We start from the raw sequence: 12,552 nt of genomic DNA, 5'->3' as shown, positions 1-12,552 counted from the left end.
TTCCCTTACCTTATTATTTATATCCTAGATATATCTCATCACACTCAAAAAGGCCTTTGGGGCCAGCAAGGCCTATTCTACCCTAGTGAAAAAGATAAAACTAAAAATATAAGTTACATTAATATGTACCTATATTTTTGAAGCATTTTGAAAGCTAGTGTTTAGTAATTTTAAGATAAAATAATTTCCTACAGATATACTCAATAATGTGCTTTAAAGTGAGCAAAATCAAGCCCATATTGTTCCTAATGTCAATATGGTAAAATAAACCTAATTATATCAGGTGTGTGTCACAACACAGTATGTCTACTACCTGGTAGCTTTAAGTCACTGTTTCTCAGTGCGCTGAGCTCTACAACAGCAGAGACATCTAGACACATTCATATCACCTTAGTAATCAAAAATCCGGTACATCTTCCGTATATGACTGCAAAAATCCATAGTGCACTTTTTGTTCAAATACTGGATGCCTTTTCTGCTTTAAAAAAAAAGTAGAAGTCCAAAATTCCACAGCTAGATGCCTATAATTAGGCTTCTGAAAGAGGTTTATTAACATCTCTTTCAGTAGTGCAAGTATCCTCAGATTTAAAAATATTTTTTTCAGAAAAAATAAAGCCTTTTGTAAATTGGTTTTACTTCTGATTTCCCACTCCCTGGAAATTTGAAAGTCAGTAAGTACAAGTTCATAGACGTTCCAGAAATTTGGGGTAGCAAAGACTCAGATGTGAGGGACCTGCCTGTCAAATTTGCTACAGTCAGTGTAAATATCTGAAATGGATTGCAAGCATGTGATAAGCACAAAACGAACTCATGACTGACTCATGAACATGTTACTCATGAACATGAAATGTAGGGATCCGCTTCCAAAGGCTCCACTGGAGCATATCAAGTATAATGCCCTTGAGTTAATTTTTAATTTTAAAATGTAAAGTCATGCTAGTATTTTTATTCTAATAATTTAGGACATATTTAATTTTATTACAAGAACTTCTATTACCAAAATAGAGTGCTTCAGAAATGTTGGTACTTGCAGAAAACCACCATTTCATCAGCTTGGTACTTTCTTTCTGTTTTCATAGGAACAGTTATCTCTGTAACTTACACCATGTACATGATATAAATTGCTATCAATGTCATCTGGGGGGTTTTGAGGGATGGGAGAGGAAAGGAGTAGAGGTACCTGTGGATGCACTGGATAACTGATAGTTATCATTCACTACGGAAGTTCCAGTAAAGGCTTAATAGATTTTTCTTGTCTCAAATTTAAACATAATTCAGTAAGAACTGAAGATAAAAGGAAGACATCTCCTCCTTATTTAAGTTCTAATCTTCTGAAAAAATGAAACATTTACTACTATATAACTAACCTCTGGATATGCTTCTAAGATAAATCTGTATTTTAATAGCAGTGAAACTAGTCATTTTTGAAGACAGTTCAAATAGAATAAAGAATTTCAGTAAATATTCCAAACCTAACTGATTGAAATGGACATAGGTGTTCCCAACTGTGAAAAAAGCTCAGGATACTATTACCACACACTCTAACTGTTTATTTATTCCCTGTCTAGGAACCTGATTTAGAGGCAATAAAATGCAATCAGTACACAAACCAGAAGCAGGAATCATCTGCTAATGGAACTTCTAATTGAGGAGTGACCACTGACATGAGGTAATTCTTTCCATGCAGAACTCCTTGCAGAGACCTCTATGCACTTTATCACGGTAAACAATCACTAACATATGCATTAAAGAAAATTTAAATACATTATGACCCAATAAATACCACAATCCATCAATACACACTTTTCCTTCCTAAAGATTTAGAGTTAAAATACCACATTTCAATAGTCTTTTAGTGCTAGACATATATTTACAAGGTTAGTACTAACGTAACTATTTGTAATCAAAAGATAATTGGTTGTGTGAAATGAACCAGTACACAAAGGAATTGTCAAGCTGAATAACCATGTCAGAAAATAGATTCAGATTAGTTTACATCTACATTCATAAATCATAAAATAACTTCCATAAGGTATCAATTTCGCTCTGATTGTGTTTCTGCACTGTAAATGTATAATTAAAAGAGCATGCCACTTTACATGGTAAATTCCTGTTTTGATTCCATTTCAGATGATTCAGGATTTTCTGAGACAAATTATTATCAGCTAACTTGCTTTTAAGCAAAATGCTGAGTCTACAAAATCATGTGCAGGGTAACTGAAATTAATAAAACAAAAGGTTTATACAAATTACCTCCTTTTTGTATCAGTATCACTAATTCCATACCTACCTTTCTAGGTACTAGTAGTATCAATTGTGGCTGCAGCACAAATCAATTAAGAGTGTACTGATTTAAGCCAAGCCAAAGTAAATCTTAATTAAATGGACAGTAAGCAAAGGGAAAGGGTAGCCTAAAAGTCAGAAGAAAGAAAAAAAAAAAAAAAAAAAAAACCAACACAAAAACACCCTTCAACAGTCAGAGAAACAGCAGAAGAGCAGCAGTGCAATGCTTGATGCACCATCCTATCAAATATTCAAGTATATGAAACCCGGTTCTTCTCATTGTAGAGTTTTCTTGCTTTGTTTTCCCTCTACAAGCTTTTGGCGCAAAAAGGGCACACAAAGATGTTACTAGAAACATTTACTTGAAGGTTTTAACTCCATATGTGCAGCTCATTAATAATTTAAGAGTTTAGGATCTGATCCAGATCTTGCTGTGAGAAGACTCCCACTGATTCAATCCATTTTAGATAAGGCCCCAGGATGATTAAGAACTACTTCAGTTTTTCTGCAAAATGGACACTGTAGACACTGCTCATCTTAGAATTGTACCTTCCATCCAGGAATAATATCTCGCACAACAAATGATCTATCACAGCTCTATTCAAAGTTACAAACAGTAACCACAAGGCACACTCTCTAAGATGTAGAAAAATAATCTAATCAATAATTAATGGTCCCACATTTACTACAACAGTAATAAAATTTGTATTTGATCTATTACCCTTCTAATGTTTAATTTTACCAAAAGACATATTTTATAACTTTTTTTTGATTACATATAACAACATTTAGATATGTGCACAGAACAGTCCGTTATATCTTAAATCAGTATAGTAACCTATAAAAAGTCTAATGAAAATAAACAACTTGAACCTTCATCAATATAATATCCACCAGGCCACACAAATTACTGACCTCCTATATAACATTAAATATTAATGATCAAAGACTAAACCTAGATTGTCTCATCTATCCATCATCAAAATAATGCTAAAATTTAAAATAAACACATTATTTTTACTCAGTCCTTGCTGCTTCTTCTATCAAAGTTATTTATTTGGGTCCACAAAGGAAGGGCTCAGTTCAAAACAACAGTAACTCAAAACACATTTTGTTTATACTGCCTTCCCAACCATTTAAGACAAAAGCTAAGTCTTGGCAAAACAAATCTGAATCTTTTCAGAAAAATCCACTGTCTTCCAAGGACTGCAGATTCTATTGCTTAGAGAAAGAGACTTTGTATTATATTTCAAAAATAGTGCATATGTTCTTCAGCAACATGAATGCATGACTCACTAGTGCTCTTCAATATGCTGGAATAAGAGAAGAGAAATGGAGACGGTAGAATTCAGTATAACCAAAGATGCTGAGTGTATTAGACAAAAAACCCTAGTGGCAGAAAGAGTCATTTTGTTAAAGGTGCAAAGACAATCACTGCAAAACATACTACATGCAAGAACTAGCAGGTTTATGTCAAAAAGGAAGAAGAAGAAACCATAAAAATTATCATTCTAATCTTTCTATGGACTTCCTGCCACGTTCTTAAACTAATGCTGATGCTTCATGAAATTTAAGTAAATTATCATAGGAATTAGCTACTTGATGTCAAATAATTCCAAATGCAAAGAATGTCCTTTTCCACAACATCTGTCACATTAACATCACTGAATAAATGCAAATGCAAACTGGAAATGGAGAAAGACAATAAGGTATACAAGACAGTTTAGGTCTGAACATGGTGAATTTCAGATTTTAATTCTGTATCTGTCACTGTTCTATTGATCACTGGTTCTGTTGAAATGGTTAACCAGCGTTTCCCTCTTTCCAGGTTTGCAGCAGACCATTCAAGAATCAGCACGGAGAAAATCCTCATTTAAGATTCTCAGGTGTTTCTTCCAAACTCCCCTTCTCTGGCTATGTTGCTTGAAGTTTTGGCAGCCTGTCAAAATAGCAACTTTTGTGTTCTCCTGAGCCAAGCCCGCTACGTTGCCAAAGCTGCAGCACATAAGTCTGCGTGTGGAAAGATTTTTAGTGCTGCCAGAACAACTACCGCATGTGGAAAGGAAGTTAAACCAAATCAGGCGCCTCCCCACAGCCCAATCCTACTTACTGAAAGACCAAAAGGATTACAACGTCCCATCCATACTTCTGGGACACCACATGGGACAACAAGACTTTACTTTCCAGAGAGGACATAGAGAATCTGGGGCTAGAACACCTCTGTCTGAACGTCCCCAACAGCCCAGGACACCCTCAGCTCTCAAGCAAAGCCTAGGACTCAGAAAGTCAACACTATGCTTCCAGCAGGCAAAACCAAAAGGTTCAAGTTTCAAAGCCCGTCAGTGGTGGGAGACTGCTACCAGAGGTGTGCACAGTAAGCTGAGCTTTTACTTTTAAGGAAGAGAAAGGAAAATGCTTAAAAGGCACCAATGTTAAAATAATATTTACATTACAGAGTAAAGTCACTGAAAGTTGAGAAATGTAAACTTTGGAAGTGTTTGAGTAGCTGTTGTTTAAGCAAACTCATTTCTGCCCTTTTTTTAAGAATTATTTCAGACAACATATGCAATTACATGATCCCATGGTATTATTTCTACAAGACCTTTTGCTCATTCAGTGATCAGTAAAAGTTGCATGGACAGCCATGCCGTTTGTATAGTATATAGATTTCAATTTCTTCACTAACTACAAAATACACCCCAAGCAATCAATAATTTATCTCGGGTTAAAATAATTTAAGTTTTAGATACACCATTTTTAAAGGTAAGTTTTAAATTTTCAGATGTTTCTACTTCTGAACTGACCAATTAACACAGAAGATGTCAAGCTGTTAGAAACTTCCCGATGAGAAGAAAAATTGAATTAGGTGTAAATCTATGGTACTGAAAGTTAAATGCATTTGGATAGTAGTATGAAATGGTTACCAAGAGACAGAGAATTTCTATAAATTATTATATTTTAATGTATTTGTTTTCTGATAACATTGAAACTTCTTACGTGAGAGTTTTTGGTGGCAGCGCTTTTTACATACTGGTTTCCACAAATAAGAAAAATTGCTGTGGATGCCTGATTGCTTCCTTTGCATTATATCTATTTTGTTTACAAAGGGGCTTTTAATAATCCACTATTGCTCTCAAATAACCCTGTGCAAAGCATAAAATGGACACATTTTTGAAAATGGGTGAGTGAGTATTCAATAACTTAACCAAGATCACAATACTGGCAGGTTTTGAATAGTATGGTCGTGCCTTATCTTTCTGTTTAATTCATCAAGTCTCTAAATACACTACTAAAAAGGTGTCTGTGCACCTGGGTAGGGGTAATTATTAAGTAAGACTGTCAATTCTTACCTTATGTAAACATACTGCAAATACAAAAATAATTTATGCTTTCAAAATGTTAAATAATAGATCCTCTGATTTTAAAAAGACAAAACCAAAACTGTACTTGTAGCACTCCATGGGAGATAAAACACATTTTGCAACTTCTGCCTTTATGCTAACATTTGAAATCCAATTACAGAAGGCAATGTGTTGTTTTGACAGAGGAAATTAATGATTCAAAATTACAAACTTTTTTTTAAAATAATGTTTCAAACTTCCCCTTGACAATTCAGCCCTGCCCCATTCCTAAACACTAAACATTTTTGGGGTGAAGTAACTTCCTCACGACACCACAGCAGTATTCACTTCCCCACCCCGAAAATCATTTTCCAGAAAGAAAATGAAGCCTTGGATATGTAACATAGGTCAAAATTACAAACTACTGTATTAGTACTGAATCCACCTCCCATTAAGAACGGGAATTTTATTGAAATGGCTGATTTGAAATTTTCATTATTTAACAAGTTTGGATATTGCAATAGCTAGGATGCATTAGGAGAGAATTTGCCTACAAAGTGGTAGTTAAATGTAAATCAGTTGACTGGCAACTCTAAAGAACAGCACTCTGTTTCAACAACTGAAGTCTGCCAACAACATCCTCTTAAACCACTTCCAGCTACGCTAAAAGGACATCCGACTATATGTTAAATCTCACTGCAAGTCAGCAGGATTTTAGCCTCCAAAATAATTCAGGCAATTAAATGGGACTTTTAAATCTTAAATACCTTCAGTTTTAGATAGCCGAGTAGCAATCAATACATTTTTTTTCTGAAATGGAATCTGTATTCCAAACTTTGTTTCATAATTATTAGCTTTACAAAAATTATTTCAAGGGCTTAGAAGGAAATAGCCTCAGTACTAAACCCGACCATAAAACAAAACCGAATGTAATGAATGTTTGTAATTGTTTCTCTCTTTTTTTCTCCCCTCCCCCTTCATTTTTCATCTAGCTCAACAAGTGTGTATTAGCCTTTGAACATTCACAACAATAAACTATCAAGCACTAAGACTCCAGAAAGATGCAAAATGTACGAAAAACGAAGCAGAATAAGTGAAAGTTAATTTGCATACAGCTCTTAAGTATGGTAAATGCTTATGGCAAGTTTTAAATGCTAGCAAGAACTGTACATCTCATACAACTAGAAACTATATATTCATATATTCCAAATGATGAAAATGTAACTGCAGTCAAATTCCAGAAAGCTCCAGGTTAAAAATCACCATAGCAGAGTAGTTCTATTGCCTTCAATCAACTTAACTTTAAGCAAGATGATAAACACAGAAGCAGACATATGCACACTTTGCTCAACTGGCAGTCAGGGTATCTCAAATTCTCTGTACTTCTCAAATATGTAACTTATTAAAATGAACCAGAAATTTGAGTGATATGTGGAAATAATGTTCAGATCAAACATCTGAAAGTTATTTTTTGACAACTCTAGAAAAATCATCATTTTTCCCCATGTACCTCTATCTAAAAAGAACAACACATTACTGAATAATTTCAGTACTGCTATAGCTTTATATTCTATAACACTGTTTTTACCTTTCCAAGCATTCTTCCAAGGAAGTAGTAATGTCGGGCGTAAGAGTCTCCAACAAGCATCTGTGCAGCAGGGTTAGGGTAAAGAAGTCCCTCATTGGTGGTCTTAAAAAAACCCTGGTTAGGGTTAAATCCTGATTTAAGTAGTTCATTCAGAAATTCTCTGAAAATTCCACCACCATCAATACCAGCTTCATCAAGACCATGTGCATTAAGTAAGTGAACACGAATGCGCTTTTTTAGGTCAGGTTCTGCAGAGAAAGAAGAGAGAGAAACTCAAATACAACTATCTGCTTGAATTTTGTTTGGATAAAAACACGTGTAACTACACATACAAACATATCTAACTTTATATAAAAAATTGAACTAGTAAACAGTAGCAAAAATCTATTACTGGCTTGAATTTTGGAATATTCAGTACGTGAAACTCACTTTGCACAAAGGGTCTTGCTTTAAGAGTCATCAAAAGATGGAGTGGAAAGACACTACGTAGGGGAAGAAAAAAAATCCTACAAAATATTTTAAAGAGGCCCAAGAATAATTTGAAAACTCTGTTTATATAAAATACTGTGAATGCAAGGTTCAACTTTCTCCTGTCTGAAGGAACTGTCAGTAAGCACTGCGTTGCCTCAGAGGGCCCAACTGTTAAACTACGCCATTAAATAATATTATTTGAAATTGAACTTAGTATTTTTGATACTTTGGACTCATTGCTATGTCATGTAATTCCAGCGAGAAAGGTGTGGTAGAGATGGACATCTTCTGAAGGTAAGTGTTCTGCTTGTTTCATAGAAGGCTGCTACTTGAGAAAGCAAGCAACATTTAGTCCCTGAACTATCTATACATAACAGGGAAGGAGGACGTTTTTGCTCAATTCACTGAAGGCTTCCAATGATCTAACCAAATACACAGCTTTTATGCAAACCCTTGCATTGACTACACTTGCGTCCCAGCAACGCAACCTGTAATAAACCAGTAACAATAAAACTTTCTACTGCTTCCACATGCTACAAATGCACACATTATGGATGGACAGCTGATGTTCATGACAGAATCTTCAGCACCTTGTAGCAAAAGAATTTCTCCTGAACCACCAAGTGTCTTACACTCTCCCATTAGCAAATGCCTCTACATCTACTAGTAACTTCCCATTTCACACTCAGCTATTTTTAAAAATTACCTATTGGTTCTTCATTCAAGTGAAATGCTCTCCTGCACAAAAATTCTGCTGGCTGGAAATAGAGGATGGCCATTTTTAGCCACAGGCACTGCAATAGGTCCACTCATCACCATTCAAAACAAGAAAACAGAACACTGGCAAAAGAGAGTCTCAAGCATACAGACATGCTTTGTCTGGAGACTCCAGAGATATTGAGCATTAATGTTAAAACTTTTACATATGGAAAACATTGGTTTAGTGCTTTTTGGGGCCTTATGAAGAAAATCAGTTATTTGCCTCTTCCTTTGTGTACTGACAACCAGATTTACAGCAAGAAGGGAAAAATGGTCCTAAAACAAATTCACACATCAAAACAGATGACCAGGTAGAGGTGGACCCCAAGTTAGTGCAACCTCTGAAAAGAAGAGTTCAGTTTTAGAACTCATACAGTTAGAATGTAACTAAACTGTTACTAGAGCCCACTGGAGGCTATTATGGAATATTCTGAAAATTCCAGTCACTGGAGAAAAAAAAAAATAAACTGAGAAATGCTTGCACATTATTAAGCATATGACAACCAAATAAAAATATAAACCCACAAGAACCAACCTAGTACATGTCTGCTATTCCAAGCTTGTTTTCGTAATGATCTCAGTTAAAGTACTACAGAAACATTGACTTTGAACAGCTCTTTTCTCAGGGCCAGTAGGCAAACTGGATGCCTCTTCCAAATCGATGTTCTTTGCTCTCTCCTGATCAATTCTAGGACCTCATCTATCATCTGTTCAATTTCCCAGATTAATTTTAATCAATTCAGTCTATAGTCTTGAAATTGTGCCTCTTGCAATTTTCAGGAATTTCTTCTTTTCTGGTCTCCCACGTGGTGCCTGACCTACTCCAGAACTAAAATTATTTCCAAAAATTATACTGTCTCAGAATACCGGCTTTTTTTTTTAAAAAAAAAAAAAAAAAAAAGGAAGTCCAACCTTCTAATTTAGTTTTTATTGATTTTAAATAGCACTAGAGCTGCACTAGTACAGTACTAGATAGCACTGTGTACGTGTGTGTGTATATAAGTGTGCGTATACACATGGTGTGTCATGCACACATGCAGAAAAACAGATTTTCGGACTTCAATGGCCAACTACCACTATGGCTTCTCTGTACCTGTAAACAAGACACAAATCTTCACCTAGAGATTACTCTACTTCCAAATCCCTTGCTACAACTTTATTGGGTTCTTCCTTGTCACTGTTTTATGAGTAATTTTCTTCCTCAGGAAAGCCTGAAAACATTATCTGGAACTACATACACGTATATGCAGATAAATTTTGTGTTAATACAAAAGCTCTTTTTGCTGGACAGAAGGCTTGACAGAATCACAGAACAGCTCAGGTTGGAAGAGACCTCATATGATCCAAAATCCCCACATTGAAAGCAAGGCCAATTTCCAAGTAAGATCACGATGCTCAGTGCCTTGGTCTATTTGAGTCCTTCAATGATGGAGATTTCACAGCCCCTCTGGACAACCCATTTCAGTGCTTAACAAGTCTCACTGTGAAATGGTTTTTTTTCTATGTATGTCCAGTAAAAATTTCCGTTGCTGCTACATGTCACCACTTCACCTTATCAAACTGGCTTCTGTAACCTCCCAGTTGTAGTGAAGTTACAGCTTCTTCTCATATGCCATGTGCTTCAGTCCCCTGTAGCACCTTGGTGGCCTTCTGCAGGACACATTCTTGTATGTTAATGTCTTTTTTTGTACTGGGAAGCCCAAAGCTATACACAAGTTCATCAGTGCTGAAACTGTGAGCTATGTTCTTGCTAATACAGCCCACTATGCAGTTAGCTTTCATCTCATCAAGGGGAACTCTTTATTTGTTCAATTTGTTGTCCACTAGGAACCCTGGGGTCCTTTATTGAAAACAGCACTCTAGCCGGCCAGTGCTCAGTCTGTACTGCGACATGGAGTTATTACAGCCCACGTACAGGATTTAGCTTTGGTCTTTCCTGCACTTCATGAGGTTTCTGTAAGCCCTTTTTTTCAGTCTGTCGAGGGCAGTCTGAGTGGCAACCTGACCTTCCAGTATATTGACTATTCCCCTCAATTTCATATTGCCTGTGACCTCGCTAATGGTGGAATACATCCCAGTACGCAGACTGTCAGACTGTAGATTAAGTTTAGGAAACATGCATTCCAAAACTGTTTTCATAGTTTAATAAAACTACATTAAGTTGAAATGTAGTCTTCACAGAAAATGTGCTTCTCATTTAAAGCTATCTTATTAAACAAATAGGTTGACTTGCCTGTTACTTCACATTACATTATTCAAAAGCTTAGACTGCAGTTTCTGAATGGTATTTTCATACATTTGGGGGAGAGGAGGGGGAACACAACAGACTCAACTTTTTCTATTTTCCAATTCCATTTCATCTTTCTCTTTTTAAGAAACCAGTTAACGACTCATACTAAACTTAGTATGATGAAACTATTCCCAACCACTAGGAAAGAGGCTAAACAGTCAATTGCACATATAATCTCCAGATGATTATACAGTGACATCTTCTTATTAGCCTTTAAAACTTTCCAAAAACAGGACAACTGGATTTGTACTTAATTAAAAACAAAAATAGTCTAAATGTATCTCTTTTAGGCAGTTAGAGTTTTAAACACAGGTATTGAAATACAAAATCCTATTTATAAATAAAATAGTATCTTTAATACTATCAGAGTAAAGGAAATTAAGAAAAGGCATTATCTCCAGTAATTTTATACAAATCAAGAATACCAACACATCGTCTTCCTCTCTAAACTAGGCAGTTCTCCAGTAGGGAACTTACATGGCACAGCAAGTGAGATTCACATGGCAAACCTCAAGTATTTGGCAAATATTCTTTTTATATGCAAAAATACGATATAACTAATATGGACTTTATTTTGGCAGGTTTTATCTACATTGGAATTTTGGCTTCTAGAGCAGCTGCTCTCACACAAATTCACACTAAGGTATGATTTAAATCAATGTGGTAAAATATATACTCCTACATACTATCACTACAAAGTGCACTGCATTATCCTCATCAGCCACACTGTACCCAGCAAATCCTGTGCAGTCTAGGTATTTTTGTTGACACGGATTACCAAAGCAGATAATATATCATGAACTACATAGATAAATATACAAAATGCAGTTATTTGGGCAAGTAAATGGGAAGAAAAGCCCCATAAAAGTAGGTTTGAACTAAGGAGGGGTGTGTTAAAGAGAATGAGACTGCAATAATCCGAAAGAAAGCGACTGGATGAGAATTATTTTACGTAAAAACAAGGAAATTTAACTTTATAAAGACTTTCACACCTCAGAGCTGATATACTTCTAACATCCTACTCAAGTAAGCAAATATGTAACTACATGGTAAGAATGGTGAAATGTTATAAACAAGCTGATGATAACTGAATTGTAAACCTACCATTTTCAGGAGAAAGTTTATCATAAGCATCTTCATAAATATAATTTCTTCTGATAGTGACATTAATTCCATCCAAAAATGGCCCATCTCCTTGAACTTCTTGTTTATCAGCATAGATCAGCCTTTGAAAAATCTGTTAAAATGAGTGAAAAGAGAAATCATGTCATTGTGACAATGTGACAACAACATGATCAAATATTCAATGAGAGACGGTTATTCACTACTATTACTGTCCTCTGAGTTGCTTCTGGGCACTCACTTTCAAGTGATTTGAATTCTCTCTCCCTGAGCTGCAGAAACATAATACAGAGCCATGTCCCAGGGGAGGGAAGGAGAGGGGACAGACATGCAAAAAACTTTTTCGTGCCAAGATATCATCCTCAGTTCTTTCTACATAAAGAGGCACATCTACAGACATTGTGTTAATGATTCCAGTTTCCTCTCCCTAACTTTCAGAATTCTGAAATGCAAAGTATTCAAAAACAAAGGGAAAAAGTCACATGAGTATTTTGCACACACAGAGGCGATCCTCGATACTAGTAAACAAATTTTTGTTGGTTTTGTAACGCTTAGGAACATTCCCAGTAACAAGAAATTAGGTATCAGTTCTCCTCTCAGGAGCAGTGAGCAAGTAATTCAAAGCAAAATAGTGGACAGCACTGCCATATTAAACAAAGAACCAGAGCATCATACCAATTAAAAAAAATAGTACCAGC

General features: G+C 35.6%; 1 protein-coding gene across 2 annotated transcripts in view; it reads right to left on the bottom strand.

Annotated features, from left to right (window-relative positions):
* The window catches only part of UBE3C (ubiquitin protein ligase E3C), an 81,075-nt gene that overhangs the window by 22,749 nt on the left and 45,774 nt on the right, over positions 1-12,552 (bottom strand). For both annotated transcript variants that reach the window (XM_075492391.1, XM_075492390.1), the window contains 2 exons: positions 11,837-11,969; positions 7,213-7,460 (listed from right to left, as the gene is read on the bottom strand). In XM_075492391.1, the coding sequence (XP_075348506.1) occupies positions 7,213-7,460; positions 11,837-11,969 (381 nt within the window). The remainder of the gene's footprint in view (positions 1-7,212; positions 7,461-11,836; positions 11,970-12,552) is intronic.

The sequence above is a fragment of the Mycteria americana genome, chromosome 2 (genome assembly GCF_035582795.1).
Source record: "Mycteria americana isolate JAX WOST 10 ecotype Jacksonville Zoo and Gardens chromosome 2, USCA_MyAme_1.0, whole genome shotgun sequence".
NCBI lineage: Eukaryota > Metazoa > Chordata > Aves > Ciconiiformes > Ciconiidae > Mycteria > Mycteria americana.
This window is presented reverse-complemented; position numbering and strand designations above follow the sequence as displayed.